This window comes from Urtica dioica, chromosome 3 (assembly GCF_054948205.1).
Source record: "Urtica dioica subsp. dioica isolate 48M chromosome 3, U.dioica_male_clone48M_v1_H2, whole genome shotgun sequence".
Classification (NCBI taxonomy): Eukaryota; Viridiplantae; Streptophyta; class Magnoliopsida; order Rosales; family Urticaceae; genus Urtica; species Urtica dioica.
This window is the reverse complement of record NC_142758.1, coordinates 49870331-49887737: the sequence shown is the minus strand read 5'-3', so window position 1 is coordinate 49887737 and position 17407 is coordinate 49870331. Positions and strand designations below refer to the sequence as shown.

General features: G+C 31.4%; 1 protein-coding gene across 1 annotated transcript; it reads left to right on the top strand.

The window, feature by feature from the left end:
* The first annotated feature begins 10042 nt into the window (after positions 1–10042).
* On the top strand, positions 10043–13019 carry LOC149403539 (cytochrome P450 78A5-like). The gene is made up of 2 exons (XM_089609971.1): positions 10043–11116; positions 12193–13019. The coding sequence occupies exons 1-2, from the start codon at positions 10163–10165 to the stop codon at positions 12808–12810; spliced, it is 1572 nt and encodes a 523-aa protein (XP_089466097.1). The 5' UTR covers positions 10043–10162; the 3' UTR covers positions 12811–13019.
* Positions 13020–17407: the final 4388 nt, after the last annotated feature.

Here is a 17407-nt window from a genome sequence, read left to right as displayed (position 1 = left end):
ATCCAAATTGTGGTATATCTCAAAAAATAAAAATCGGAAGATAAAAAGGAGCTCCTCTTGTCGGAAGTTTGTGCATGCTTCAGTATTTGACATTTTTTTTCAAGTACTTTTACTGAAATTTGTTGTAACTAGTCAAGTTTGTCATTTTTATTGGAGTAATAGCTCAAGTTTCATTTTATTAAGCAAATATCTCATATATTCGGCTCAGATCATAATGTCCACACTTCCTTCGCGAATAAGTTAATATAATTAACGTACTGGAGTGAGTTAGGTTAATTAATTAACTTATTGGTTCAATATTAGCTTAGGTTATGATTTTTTGTGAATAACGTTAATTTACTAAATGATTGAATTAGGAATTAGATTAATTAATTGAATACTTTGAATATCAATTGACTTAAGTTCTTATTTTTGTAAATTTTTTGTAAATTTCAAATCCTTCACGAATCAGTTAATTAATTAAACTAAGTCACTCCAATATGTTAATTAAATTAACATATTCGCGAATTTACAGTGAATCAACAAAATCGGAGATTTTTCTTTCTCTTCTTCTTTTTCTGCGGCGAGGATTCGTCGAGGCCTCCGTCGAACCGGTTCGACTCGAGACGGAGAGTCAGCAGTCTCGGGAGACAAGCGAGCTCAGTCGGCGGAATTTCTCCGGTGAAACGATTATGCGAGAAATCCAATCTCGCCGGAGCTTCGAGATCCCGGAGCAGGAGGGCGTGGCGGCGGTGGATGTGGTGGAGGAGTCATCGTCGGAGAGGTTTGGGACGGCAGTGAGAGGGAAGGAATTATGGTTAAGGGGGGTTGTGGATGATAGGAGTAGTTTAGTTAGTCTATTAAAGTTAGATTATTTACTTAATAAAATGAAACATGGGCTAGTCCCTTAATATTGTTGAGTCAATTTGGCTATTGTTCAAAATAGCCCATTTTATTTGTTTTATTTGTTTTAATCGTTATTTATTTATATTTTATTTATTTTGGCATGAACAACTAGAATCGATATTAAATACGCAATGTTGTGAATTTATGTTTTGGCCTCCTTCAAGGAAATTTTATGGCTTCGTCTTTCACGATAAATATCGTGTATCTCTTTTGATATAATTTCAGGAACGTACTAACATGTAAACATAAAAATGACAGATAAGAAGGTTGTAAAAAAAAAAAAAAAAAAAAGAAGTTGTAAACTGCATCCATGTATGAATAAATGTCCAAAATTTTAAAACAAATTAAAAGACTAAAAAAAGTGTTTTATTCAATACTCATTCTAATAAGGTTTACTAGAAACTCAAGCACGGTGATGGAAAAACACCATAGATTGTTTTATTTAGATTAAGAAATATTTAATATAAAGAACAAGAAACAATGATTAAACTTTATAAGAAAAAAAATAGTTATTTTAGTAGGCAAATCAACTTTGAGATCAATACTTGTAAATCTTACTAGTAAAAACAAAATGGAGTTGATTTGATTTATTTTTTCACAACAAAAAATCATGCCATCTTTTATGAAATTTAAGGCATCAATTATTACAATTCCGAGTCCCCTCCCTAAAGATATCGATAGAGCATCATATGATCACCCCTAAAGGAATATCAGCATATTTTTTATTTTTATTATAAATATAACTATTATTTGGAGAATAAAGCAGTGGAATTACTTGTGCTGTTAATTTTTTTATTTTTTAGACTCCTATGTAGTGGGATCCAATCTCATTGCTTTCGTATGTATGCACTTTCCTCTTTTAGTAAATTTTTCATTAAATCATTGGTTATTATATCAAATATAAAACTTTCCTTCTGGTTACTTCTTGTGCGGTGTCATTTTTTTTTTCTTACTAGTATTTATTACGACACAATGAGTAAATATATTATGAAAATGAAACATATATATATATATATAAACATAAATATAAATTATATACGAGTTTAGCGAAAATGACATATTTTATGGAACTTTAATTTCTAAAAATGTCATGTTTGCATCTCCAATTCAATAAAAAAAATGATAAAATATTCTTAAAATACATAACTATGCCCCAAATATTCACATTTTTATAACATTTTCTTTGAAGTAAAATACAGCGTAATGTGATTGAAGTTAAATTAATATTTGGCATAAAATTAAATCGTATATTTAGGGTAAAAATTCCACCATATACATAATATTAAGCATTGGAGATACTTAAATGGATAACCACAATATATCGTAAGAAATAACTCAAATAAGGGTATATAATTGACACATTTCGTGTACATTTTTATTTATATAAATATATAAAAAAAAAAAAGTGATAAATAGTGAGTCATGTTCCATGAGAATGGAAATGTGTTATGGACGTATCAGGTTAGGTAGGTCTATCTAAATCCGTATATCATTTGATGATATCAAGTTTAGATTTGGAGGTAGAATTATTAATGGGCAAGCATAGATTGTACGTACAAAGCATGCATTATATAATATAAATAAATTATAGTAAATAACTATGCGGTGTATTATAAAAATATATCAAGAAAACTATATTGCTGCTGGCTGCTAAAAATAGACACCCACTTACTCTTTTTAGCATGACTTTGTGGCTAAGCTGGCATTTTTGCGTTGGACACCTTGCTATTAGTGGAAAGAATTTCCATTGGGCTAGGCTAATTTATTCATAATTTAATAAAAATCATATTCCTTTACAGTGCACAGTGGTTTTTGTGTGGATATTAGGAAGTTAAACACTCTATTTCCCATTTCTTTACTTAAAGAGCAAAGCATTTGTTCCACTTTGATTTTCTTTTCTTAAGGTTTAGTCTCTTCTTCTACGAGATTCCAGGAAAGGACTTAATTTAATAAAGATTATTATATGTATGTATATAATAGTTGTCATAGAAGAAAGACATGGTGTTTAAGAAATCTTCATGGATCAATCCCTGTTGGATGAGACTAATTATTGGTAGTCTTTGTCGGAAGATTTACTTTATAACCACTCTATGTTATGTTATTATTTGGTTGCTTTCTCCAATAACCACTAGGCTATGCATTTTGATTTTAGTTTTAATTATTTTTTTTTTTATACATACAAATACAAGGGCATGCTCTCAAAAAGAGGAAATTATGGGAATAATATATTTGGTACTACAAATTTAGTTGATAAAGAACCATCACGCGTCATGTAGATCTATTTTTTGGTTCCATATTATTGGTCACTCAAGCCATGAAATAGTTAATATGTAGCTTTCCTTATGGTCCCAAATTATTTGGATACTAAAAAAAATTTATGGGCATCCATTCTTTTAGTTGGTAATTGCTTTTAACAATGAATCTATCTTGTATATATAAATATATATATATATACACACACTAATTTTTGCTTTTATAATGTCACCTAATCACCCAAAGAGAACCAATCCAACCGAATCGTGAAAAAAAAATGGATTATTATTTTCATATATGTTGAATGTGCGTAAAAATAGACTGAGACGAACATATGATTTTGGATTATCAGTAATCGACTCTCATTCAATTATTACGTATTTCAATTAAGGATTGTGACAATAGTAGAATGATGTATTCTCTTTATAATTATAATTTACTCAAATTTACAAACGAATTTTAAATAATAAAAAATGAACATTTTTCTTAGAGATTGTTTATACATTTTTCTTAGAGGTTGTTTAAAAAGCTTAAATAATACCACATTAATAAAACTACTCAAGGGCTTGTTTCTTCATTCCCTTGAGTAGTTTTATTAATGTGGTATTATTTAAGCTTTTTAAATTCCCATGTAAAAATTTCACGTTAGCCCTAACGCCTAAATAGGTCCGCCTCATCGCTGTTTGAGATTATACTTTAACATATTATCATTGTCGCAAATTCATATAATACTAATACAAAAATATTAAGATATTGTCTAAAATAAGTGAGCCTAAATAGCTATCATCTTATGATGAGTTTATGAAGATCACAAATTAATCACCATAGTTTCAATTTGTTATGACATTTAACCTAATAATACTTAACACGAATCAAGATATATATATATATATATATATATATATATATATATATATATTAATTTATCAAATTCCACCATTATAGAAATCAGGTTGGCTATAACCTCCCCTCAATTTTTTTTTTGTGCATTTTTTACCTATTTTTATTATTTTACTTTTACATTTTTTTACTTTCAAAATTTACAGATCAACTCCCCTAATTTTTATTTTACAAATTAGCCTATCAGATTAGATTAGCGGCTTCGTCCTGTATATATACAACACAAAAAAACTTATCAGCTTTTTAGTACGAATTGGTAATTAAATATGCTTAAGAAATACGTACCAAGTGTCCAAGCTGAACCAATCAAATTCAGCTAATATTTTAATGGGAAAATAAATCAATGATTGTGGGCATAGAAAGAAATATTGTATGGTGTTGGTACGTAGAAATCGCCAAGTAAAGTCATGCTTTAATTAGCGGCTCGGCCTAATATACCCACTTTCTATATAGAGCTATCAGCCATGAGTCTATGACTAACATAAATAAAAAAAATTTAGGTCAAGTTTTTTTTTTTTTTTTTTGGTCTTTGATATTTCATGTTGCTGTAGACTTGGTTATTTTTATTCTTTATTGATTACATGATATATTAACAAAGTAAAATGCAGGTGATACTATTGGTCAAAATTACACAATTTAAGATAAATCTTAAGAATCATACATTTTTCCATGAGCCTTGAACTAGGACCTCTCAATAAAGATATGTTTAGGCAGTGACGGATCTAGAAAAGCTCATCAAAGGGCTAATTTGAAAAAAAAAATCAGAGGTGGCTAATTTGAAAGAATAAATCTCAAGTGTGATTAATTTGTAAATTTTTAGAGTAATTTCTTTTGAAAAAATTAAAAAAATGGGCCAAAATATAAAAAGAGATATATATATATATATATATATATATATATATATATATATATATACACACAATTGAGGAGAGTTACGTGATCCCCGTAGGTGCCATATAAATCCGTTACTGCGTGTGATATTACCAATAGACTAAACTAGTAACCACTCGCTGCCGGCTTTGGGTTAAGGCGGGCTAGGCTCAGATCTAGAGCCTCATATGTGGATTACCCAAAAAATTTTATTTTTTTATTTATTTTTAAAAAAATTTATATTTTTTATCCTAAAAATTTACAATTTTGATTCATTTTCTAAAAAAATTACATTTTTTACTCTAAAAATTAAATTTTTATTAATATTATAGGACCCCCAATAATCAAACCGAAATATTTCCAACTTCGCAATCAGTGATCACCGTAAGAGAAATTTGAAGTGGGACCCATCCATTTTTTTTACAATGGCATCACACAATTTGCCTACAAACAAATTCAACAGTTTCAAAATTTTGCACTTGGAGACTTTCTATAATAACTTTCATCTAAATATTGACGGAAATTGGCATGCGAGGGTACTTTAGTCATTTTAATATAAATCATTAATTTTAGTGCTATGGCATGCCTATATATTGACAAGTTTGATATGGTCTAGTCACTACTGTTTTGCAAACAAAAATATATAATAATCTAGTAGTTTGTTTGCTCTATGTATTTTGTTTACAGTTGTAGCAAAATACAACAAACACTTTCTATTTTTCTGTATCTAGCCAGGAAATCGAACCATGAACATGGAGGTAATCTCCACCCAAACTCGTAATGAAACTTAAATAGTTTGGGATTCTAAATATATTTGAAATAATTTGACTTATTTATCATGGCATTGGATTTTTGGTACTTATTAGATAATAGTGTAAAAATTTGAACGGTTTGATCAATATAATCTTAATAGAAAAATTACGAAACTTTGAAAGTTTCAAGATTGTTTGAAAATAACCAATAAACATGAGGTGCTAATTCGCGTATTTTTATTATACCCATTTTATCCTTTTGATTTTTTATTTTTGTAATTAATTGTATTCACATATATTTAATCAATTGATTGTGCATATATATATATATATATATATATATATATATATATATATATATATTTACTTGCCTTTTATTATGAAAAGAATGCGATAAAAAGAAAATAAAAAATAAATAAAACTTAAAACATATTTGCTCTCAGATCCACGATTAAAGATCTCTCTCTCGCTAATCCTCTGAGAATTGCATGTGAATGAATATTTCTTTTAGTGAACTGCTTGCTTGATGATACCTTGCATCATTAACATAGTTAATAAGAGGCAATGCTTCTTTAACTTTAATCATGGTGCCGCCACGTGGCACCTCCAGGGGGCGACACGTGGCGGCCAGTTTTTTTTTTTTTTTTTTGCTTCCGATTTTGGCTGTTTTTTTTTCCCTTTTTTATTTTGATTTTGAATTTTTCTTTTTTTCCTTCCAATTTTGATTTTTTTTTTCCTTCCAAACATTAATTTTTTTATATATGTTATAATCATAATTACTAATACTATAATATACTATATCAATAACATACATTATCATTTATTTTTTTCCCCGATCTTTAATTTTTTTCTCCCTCTCATCAATATATTTTGTATATCTTTTTATTTATATTATTTCTTTTTTTATCCCTATTTCATCAATATATTTTGTATAATTTTTTTATGTATATTATAATCATGATTACTAATACTATATTATACTATACCAATAACATACATTATTATGAGTATATGTTATTATATATATATATATATATATATATATATATATATATATAGTTGGAAAAACTTTGATTTCTTTTATCATAATTTAACTTCGACTTTTACTTACCTAAAATTTTTTTTTCCCATAATACTTCTAAGAAATCTGACAGATAGGAAAACATTCAGTATTTTGAAAACCTTTGAATCATAAAAGAATTTTTTTTTCTACCTTTTGTTATTTTTTAAACATATTTGACAACGATTTTGCTAGATTTAATTTAATACAATTAAAAATCTTTAACTTACTCTATTTTACTTATTTTTCTTTTTTTTTTACTTAAAAAAAAAAATGCTAACTCGCGCATCGCGCGTTTATAAAACTAGTAAAAGTAGAAGTTCATGTTGGTTTAGGAATAAGAAACGTTACGTCAGCGGTATTAAATATAATTATAATTCATACATGATAATATCTTGTGGCCTCTGAAAAGAAATTGGGCCGGCGAATAAATGGACGTTTAGCATAAGCCCAGACCATTATAGGCAAATGGGTAACTTCCAGCGGAAAATAATATTTAATGTGTAGTATTACTCTTTTTTACTTTTAATATAACTAGAGTCGCGTTAAAGAAAGAACCTTCAATTTTTTTAGTATAGGACCATATGATATAGTGATTCGTGTAAAACTGTAAAATATATAAATTCAACTAGCAGTATCAGAGTATTTATTTAAAAAAAAAAAAACAGTATCAGGGTAATTAATTTTATATTATATTGGTACTGGACTGGACACGTAGTAGTCTCTAAGCTTTCCCAGTATCCTTTAATCACAAAACCAGCTTATAACGCCAATCGTAATTCGTAACTTATTTTTCTAGTTATTATTAATAAACAAAACGGGCTATGTAAAAAAAATTATCTTTTTTGAAAGCGCTTTGTGGCTGTGAAAATGACAAATACATGAATGCCCATTTCCTCTTCAAATTCGATCACAGAACAAATCTACAAAAAGAGATATGAAATTATATATTTATGTCACTCGTTTGACACGAGTCTGTTTGCAAAGATTCAGATAACAACATTTCAAGAGTGCAATATATATATAAGTATATATAGTACAATTGTATATTGTTCACGCCGAGTCCAACTAATTTTACGGATTTTTTTTTCCCTACACGTGGCAGTGAATGTGATGATTATGAATGAAATATTACCACAATATAAAAAAGGTACTGAATTAAAAGCTTGTACATGGAAAAAGAAAGAAGCCCTTTTGTTGGCCATTAAAGCTATATAAAAAAATAAAAATAAAAAAATATAAAATCACAAAGAAATGACCAGCTCATCATTCATTGATAAGAACCCTGCTGTAAGATATTATATATATAGCTGGACACAATTGTTACAGAAATCTGTAGGTATTTTATTTAAGATATGTAATATACTCACATAATTTCACTCTAGTATTTAGAATATAATAACCACAAAAAAAATAAAATTAATAATAACGTGCATGTTACGAAATAATCAAATCAATATTGTTCAAAACACGAACCTCCTGATATATATAGGTTCAATAATTCTTGCGTTATACAGATGTAATATAAATTAAGTTGATGGATATATATATATATATATATATATATATATATATTTTATATATAGGGAAAATAACATATTTATACCATGTGTTTTAGTGAAATGTCGAGTTTAACCTTTGGTTTTCAAAAATGTCGAGATCATACCCTCTGTTTAATTAAAATGACGAAATTATACCCTGAAACGGATAACAGTGCCACAAAATTTGTTTTTATTGACTTTTCATTGACGTTGACTATAATATTTATATGTAAACACCAATTATCTTTATTTATTCGCGTCATATATGTAATTTATTTAAAAACCAAAAAGTAAACAACAGTCTCTTAATTGTGAAGAACTCAAAAAGATGCAAAATGGTAAAAATCGACAATTGATAGTCATCATAATTACAGATTCGAACAGAGAACCCATGATTCAGAGTTGCAATTCGAACACAGAATGAAGTCATCTATTGAGAGATATGAATTTTATTATTTAATTTCAATTTAAGGCTATTTTTATTTCAAAATTGGAAATTTGAAAGTTAGGATACTGTTTTGGATTTGATTATGTTTTTTTTATATAAGAGTTAATATCAATTAAAGGGAGATTTGTGACACTATTATCCGTTTCAGGGTATAATTTCGTCATTTTAGTTAAACAAAAGGTATGATCTCGACATTTTTTAAAATCAAATGTTAAAGTCGACATTTCACTAACACAAATGGTATAAATGTGTTATTTTCCCCCATATATATATATATATATATATATATATATATATATATATATTTATGTATATTGTATGAGTGTAGTTTGGTTTGAACAAGAGTTCTGGTTGTAGATTGACGAGACTCGGTTACATTTCATAATTATTGAATGAAAATGACCATATATATATGGTCCATCAACAAAATAGTTTTGGGGTTTATTCAATTGTCTTTATCACAAAAAAAAAAAAAAAAAAAAAAAAGAAAAGAAAAAAGAAGTATTGATAATCTCAGACAACCTTTTTTCTATTTATGAGAACACGTGTTATTTCAAGACATTACATATGTGATTTTTTTTAAGACACTTCATATGCGTGTAATGTACCAAGTACCTGATATAATTCTAAGAAAAAAAAAAAACCCTTAGGATCGGATTAATATGGTAAAATGTGTTTTCACATATAACATTGTAGCCTATCATTTATTGAGGTATAAAAAAAAAACACGATACGTAAATATATGATATTACAATGTTTATACCATTTATTTTACATCTTTACATCAAATCAAATGCGACCCTTAATTCGATGATCCATAACACAATTATTTTAACTTAAAATCCTATTTTTATATATATGTATATATTTAGGTCAAGCTCATCCAAAACTATGTAATATACTCAAACCTATCTTTATCTCTTTCTAAAATGAATTATTAATATTATTTATTTAAAAATATTCTTCATTATTGTGCATCCTCTAACAAAAATTAGCCCTCGGAATATATATAGAGTGAGAGAGCAATAAAAAAAATTATATTAAGTACGTAAATAGCAATAAAATAATAATGATTCAGCTTCGAGAGAAATAATATACACAACAAGAGAGAGTACGTGTTGTTAACCATGGTTAAGAAACTAACCACATTCTTATTGCACTATCTTTCTTTTTACCAGCATATAAACGTATCATATGTCTATATTTATTGTATGTGTATACGTGTATTGACCCTAGTTAACAAACTAACCACGTGACGCAATTAATTTAAAACCTTCTAACACACACACACACCACTATATATACTAATCAATCCTCTTAGAAATTCCTCATCGACAGATGTCCAAGTCTAGACATTTACACTAAACCGTTTTTCCCTTACGAAACCCCCCCAATTCACTTCAAAAAAACAAAAAAACAAAAAAAACCGTGTAATCGAATTATATATTATATAATGAAGCAACGACTAGTCGTTTTAACTTCTCTCTCGATCATCGTTTCGGCGGCTCTCAGTGCTAATAGTAATAGCTTGGCTGTCGTATCGCTCTTATTCTCGATCCTCTTCCTCTACTTCCCAATCCACAGCTTGTTCGTCCCAGGTGGGCTTGCTTGGTCCACGTGTCAAAATGGGCCCACAGGCCCAACAGGCTGGCTCTTCCTGGGAAGCCTACCCGATTTGGTGGGCCCACTTTCGCACCGAAGGCTGGCCCACTTGGCCCACTCCCTCGGCGCCACGCGTCTCATGGCTCTCTCCGCGGGGCCCACAACGCGCGTGGTCATCAGCAGCGACCCGGAGACCGCGCGGGAGATTCTGACGTCACCCTCGTTCCGCGACCGTCCGATCAAGGAGTCCTCGCGGACTCTAATGTTCGAGCGCGCCATCGGATTCTCCCCCGGGGGCGGGTCCCACTGGCGCCACCTCAGACGCATCTCGGCCGTCCATCTCTTCTCCCGGCGCGGGATCGCAGGGCTGGAGGGCCTCCGCTCGCGCGTGGCGGACGCGATGCTAACGCGCGTGGGAAGCGAGAACGAATCGGGTGTCGTGGCTTTGAGAGGCGTTTTGCAAGAGGGCTCTCTGAGGAACGTTCTGGAGAGCGTTTTTGGCGGGATTTCAGTTGAGGCCAATACGGAGTTGGGGAAAATGGTCAAAGAAGGGTACGAGTTGATATCGGAGTTGAACTTGGAAGACTACTTTGGGTTGGGCTTTTTGGACTTTTTCGGCGTCAAAAGAAGGTGTCATAACTTGGCGGGGAAGGTTAGAGAAGTTGTGGGTCAAATTGTGAAGGAGAGGAAGATCAGGGGTGGTTTTGAGAATAATGAAAATAATAGTAACGACTTTCTCAGTGCTATGCTCTCTTTGCCTAGCGAGGACCAACTGAGTGACTATGATATGGTGGCTGTACTGTGGGTAAGCTCTCTCTCTCTCTCTCTCTCTCTCTCTCTCTCTCTCTCTCTCATGAATTAAACTATATAATAATGTGTGATACGGTCTATAATTTTCGAAAATCATATAAAAATATAATTTAGAAAAACCTACGATGTACTCACTGAAGATAGTGCTATTCGTGCATGAGGTATTTTACGTGGCAATACAAATAATTTGATATTAGAGGAAGTGTTTAAACTTTGGTTGAATAACCTATTAAGTAACATAATATTTTTTGTTGATAAAGGAGCTAGATTTTTTCCTACGCCCCAATCCAAATACAAATAATATATATGTATATATTATATATACTTGTCCCATCCTCGCAAGGGCTTCTTCGATATTTCGACTTACTAGTGCATTTAATAAATACAAATTGACTACTATGTTAGTCAATCTCAATATCTCATAAGAAACGAGAGAATCGTAAAAGTTTTTATCTGAGATTATATGAATCATTGCGACATGACTCCAACATAAACTCCCTCTCTATCTCCCACATGTATATATAAATATAATATATTGGTTAAAGCAGTTTTATTTTTAACAAAAGCTCACAATCATAGCCACCTAGCTTACTTTTTTTTATCATTTGTAGTACAAAGTCACTTTTTGCTATCGACCTGTTACATGAATATCATATACCAACTTATTAGTTCATTATTATTACTAAAAAGGAAAAGTAAATATATATCATATTGCCAGTTTATCTCATGATGATCTCATCCGCTTAATGGATTTACTAACCACTTTACTTTTATTCAATTTAGTGATTATTTATGTGGCGTTAATTATATCCAACAAAACGATTTTGATGCCAATCTAGGAATATGATCCCAATTTGATCCATATACTGAAAAAAAAAAAAAAAAAAAAAAAAAACTAATAATTAAATGCATAAAAAACTGCATTGTGGTTTTCCACGTTATCACCATAATCCATCCAAACATTCTTTTGTGGGCTTTCGAGTATTTTAAATACCAACAAACAACACACCAAAAAAAATATATTAATTTAAAATAACTGTATTTTTTTTTTGTTTAATTATTATTATATAGGAATTAATATTCCGAGGAACAGACACAATTGCCATACTTTTGGAGTGGATAATGGCTAGGATGGCTATGCACCAAGACATCCAAGCGAAAGTCCAGCGAGAGATTGACACGTGCGTGGGGACCGAACGGCACGTGCGAGACTCGGACATGCAAAGCCTCCCATTCCTCCAAGCCGTGGTGAAAGAGGTCCTGAGGCTCCACCCCCCGGGCCCACTTCTCTCGTGGGCCCGCCTCGCTGTCAACGACGTCCACGTGGACAAGGTCCCGATTCCAGCTGGCACGACCGCGATGGTCAACATGTGGGCCATAGCCCACGACCCGACCGTTTGGAAGAGCCCGTGGGCTTTCAGGCCCGAGCGGTTCCTTGCGGAGGAAGTTTCCGTGATGGGCTCGGACGCCAGGCTGGCACCGTTCGGGATGGGCCGCCGGGTCTGCCCGGGAAGGGAAATGGGCTTCGCAACGGTCCGATTCTGGCTCGCCAGGCTCCTCCAGGAGTACACGTGGCTGCCAGCTCAGCAGGTGGACCTCTCCGAGCGTCTCAGGCTCTCCATGGAGATGAAGACCCCGCTTCTCTGCCACGTGGCACGTCGCCGCTCTGGAGTCAACGTCCCTGGCTAAGTGTATATATATATATATATATATATATATGTGACAATTAAAATGTAGTGCGAATAAAATGTGCTACGGTATGTATGGTGATATTTGTAAGATTGCGGTTTGTGTTTGTGTTTGTGTTTGTATTTATTTATATGTATTGGTGTGATTTACTATTTTGTATAGTACTTGGCAATATGAAGTGTTTAATGGAAAAGTAAGTATTTTCTTCATCTTGTGGTCTCTTCTCTAATTCTTTAATTTTTATTTTTTTTTTATATTAACGTTGTTCTTTAATGTTAATTAAGGGAAAGAATATCGATTATCTTCTTGACATAAAAAATAGAATTCATCAAATAAACTTATTAAGACAGTGGATGTTACAGCATAAAAAAAAATTTCTTTGTAAATGACATCGCGACCGAAAATATTGTAGCATCATTTTTTAAGGCAATAGTCACCCTCAAAAAATAAAAACACACTTTTCCTTTATGTATTAGTTTATTTATGTATATAAATTATGAAGATACGCCAAGTGAGCTTAAAATTATAATCAAAGCCCCTCTCGTATAACAACTAGGCCAATTGGAAGGGTCTTTCACCTCAAACCAATAATAAACTAAATCTAAGACAATCGCCTTACGAACTCTAGTCCATTTTTTTTTTTTTTTTTATAAATTCATATCCTCTATTATATTATCACCCATGGTCTCCACTTGCCTCTGCTTTTCATTATTTCTTAAAATAACAAATAAATATTACGAAATTATTTTATAAGAATTCAAAAGTATATATCACTCGTTTTTTTTAAATGAAAAACAAAAACAAAGTATAAATTTGAAACCCTTTGTGAATTTGATTTTTCACCCTTCTTTATTTATTATTATTATTAAATCTCTTTCTCTTCGTTTTACATTTGGTGTATTTATTTTACTTTGTGGCTTGAGATATGCTTAAACGTAAGGTTATCACATCCCTTCCATGAATTGCAATAAGATATTGTATAAGATAATTGACATGAATAATGCTTTTTTTTCTATTTAGTTTTACAAAATTGTGCTAACACTATTATTTTTTCTAAAATTAATATAGTTTTCTGATAAACTCGTCATAAAACAACATTAGTTTTAGAAGAAAAAAATTATTGAAGAAGTATTATTCATGTTTATTTTACTAATATATATATATAATAAGTATTAGGGATTTAGACATTACCACGAAGATTTTGACAAAAACACCACAAACTCGTACAGAACATTTTTATCACTATTTGATGACAATATCGTAGTAAATTTGAATGTTTTTATGAGGACGTCATTATAAAAGACTGACAATAGGGTCTAAATTAAATTTTGGTCATATTTTTGTCTGGATCTATATTACTAGCCATTAGTGTTATTCGTGTCCAATTCTCTAATTACTATACATTAACATACATAACACGATAGAACTTTACTAGTACAAATTGTTGACAGCTTTGTGAATTGGAAATTTTGTCCCACCACTAATCATCCCACGCTTATACACTAAGCCATTATACAATTGCTTTTTGAGGTTCCGTGGACCGCAAAAAAATGCGTTGCCTTTACGTCCTTCTCTTTCTATTAATCTTTCTCTAAAGTTATCCACGTAATTGAATTAATCAGTTTAATATATACATTGCACTAGACTAAACATCCTAAAACTTGATTAATTGTGCCATGTTTAATGGAATCATAGTGCAGTAATCAAATCTTAATCCCAAAGGCATATTATTTTATTATGCGATTGCTAGTTAGTTGATTTTTTGTACGGAATATGGACATAAAGATGACGAGAGGGGTTTGTGAAACATTATGTCATCGTCTAGTCAATAAGCAAAAGAAAAAGGGTTCCCAAAAGAAAAAAGCCTATTGACACAAAGGGATCCTTCTTTAGATTTATTTTTATTTTATTTTTTAGTTTATTAGAAAAATAATCAACTTAAACATTTGACATTGCTAAATAGCCAATGTTTGTTAAATCTTATGTAAATAGTCATTTTCATGTATTTATAGACGTAAATCTTAGATAAATAGTCACCTCCATATATTAGGCCACGTCATTATTTACAGATTATATTCATAATTTTTTGTTTATGTTTTTTACTCTTTTGCGCAAATAAACTGTAAAAAAAATTTATGATCGTGCTAGTTTAATCTATAACTTCTTATTTTTTTTCTTATGAATATCTTAGTCCATGGCCAATTGATATGGACGTGTTAAATTTGTAAAATAAAGAGATTTGTAAACAACTAACCACTTGAGGAGAGAAGTTTTAAAATAATAGCTCAACTATTAGTTTATTAGGGAAATAGCCCAAATTATTTTGAGTTTCCAAAATTGTCCTTTACCCCCAATTTCGTACGTTTTATTCCTCCAGACCCACCTCTTCTTCTTCTTCTTCTTCTTCTTCTTCTTCTTCTTCGTCTCTGTGGTTCTTCTTCTTCTTCGTCTTCTGTGGAGCGAGTTCTTCAAGCCTAGCACACCATTCCCGGACCGTGAAGCTCGAAAATATAATCTCTGCCATGAAGAATCACACTCCGACCAGCGATTTCCTTTTGGACTCTCTCCCCGCCGCCGAGCCTCCGGCGATCAAAGATCCGACGGCGAGTCGACGGGATCGCCCACGCGCCGCCGCTTCGGAGAAGGGGAAATGGCTTCTCCAGGCGTTTGCCGTCGTTCCCGGTGCCGGAGTCGAGCTCTGCGACGGAGATTGCGTCAAGATCGGCGAGGCGACCTCGATCTTGGCCAAATCTGAGACAGGTATGTTGTTTTTTCAAATGGTAAATATTATTTACTATCGAACGGCGATTTGTAAATATTATTTACTATCAAGGTTATGATTTGGACAAATTGGAACGAGCCGACGAGTATGTGTAACATTACTGCAGATATTTTTCATTTTGCATGTTTTACTATGAAATATGAAGAGAAGAGATCACACTATAAACGACATTGACTTTCTCGCTTCAAGATGTTGGTTTTTTCAAATGGTAAATATTATTTACTATCGAACGGCGATTTGTAAATATTATTTACTATCGAACGGCGATTTGTAAATAATATTTACTATCGAACGGCGATTTGTAAATAATATTTACTTATCATTTTTATGAATAATCTAACCCAAAATCGTTCGGAGATGACGTCTAGGGTTCAGTTAATAATATTTACTTACAATTTAATGGTTAATCTAACACAAAATTGAGCGGGGATGAGGTCTAGGGTTTCAGTTTGGGTGTTTTATGAGATCGCAAAGCATTGTTAATAATATTAACTAACCAATTTACTTCATCGGCGCCGGAAGTGGAGAGATTGAAGGATTTGAAATTACCAGAGATTGAAGGTTGAGATACTCACCATTTTTGCTTCGTCGGCTTCGGAAGTGGAGAGATCGTCGGTTTCGTGTTCGCGAATGAGGGTAAAAGAAATTCGTTTGGCGGAGAGGTTTGTTTCGAATGAGGGAATTGTGTTTTGCGCTCTATTATTTGAACTAAGGGTAATATAGGAATATTAAATTGTTTGGTAGTGGATTGGGCTACTTACTTAAATTTTGTGATAGTTGGGCTATAATTTTAATAGAGGGGGTCAATTTGGGCTAGATACCTAGCCGCCCCAAAAATAAATTAGCGAATATATATTTTGGCCCTAAAAAACATGAAATAAGAATTAAGTGATTTTAGAGTTCTACAACATTATTTTATCTAAATGGTACCTTATGAAATTATAATAAACAGGTTAATTTAGTTTATACATATTGTGTTTTAAGTAGTTTATGTGTTGAATTTTGTTTAAAAAAATATTAAGGACCAAACGACGAGCTACCAATTAATAAGTAAGAGACCAAAATGCTTCAAAAAAAAAAAATTAGGGACCAAAATGCTAAAAATCCTACTTTTTTTTTATAGTGGCCAAGTCTTGTTACGAGTCTTTTTAAATGTTTTCATTATTTTTAGAGAGCATCTTGTTACTATTCATTGCACTCTAAGTGAGTGTATGCGGACTCAGTTATAAAAATTCAAATTAGAATATATGCACTCTTTGAACCAACAAAATGACATATATATAATTTAAAAGCATTTGCCTAAAATTTAGGCTTTAAGAAAAGAAAAGAAAAATTAAAAAAATCCAAATCTCGTGAACTTGATGCTTTTCATCTCATTGTCTATCTCAATCCACACACCACATTAATGGAAACGAAAAAGACCTCTCTAATCCCACTTTATTTTTGCTAAAAACATAAATACGTTTTTGCTCTTCCAATTAGCATGCTAGCTAATGCCCACAAAGCTCTCAACTCATTGAATTGGGACCCACCACATAAAAAAAAAAGCTTTAAATTTATTTTTTATTTTCAGTGAACTCAAAGTAATTTTTTTAATTCACACAAGGTGTACCAACGTAGCATACAAGCATAATAATTTATACACCAAAGATACACTTCTTTTTCAGCCGATGTGTGACAACCAATTCCAAGTGTCCTTTTGTTGAATTTAATATTTTTTAGGACATGCTATATAGTATATAGCACGAGAAAGACTATGCACGTCGCAAAAGAAACCTAAAATGAGAGGTTTTGGAAGATGAGGCGTCAAATGAT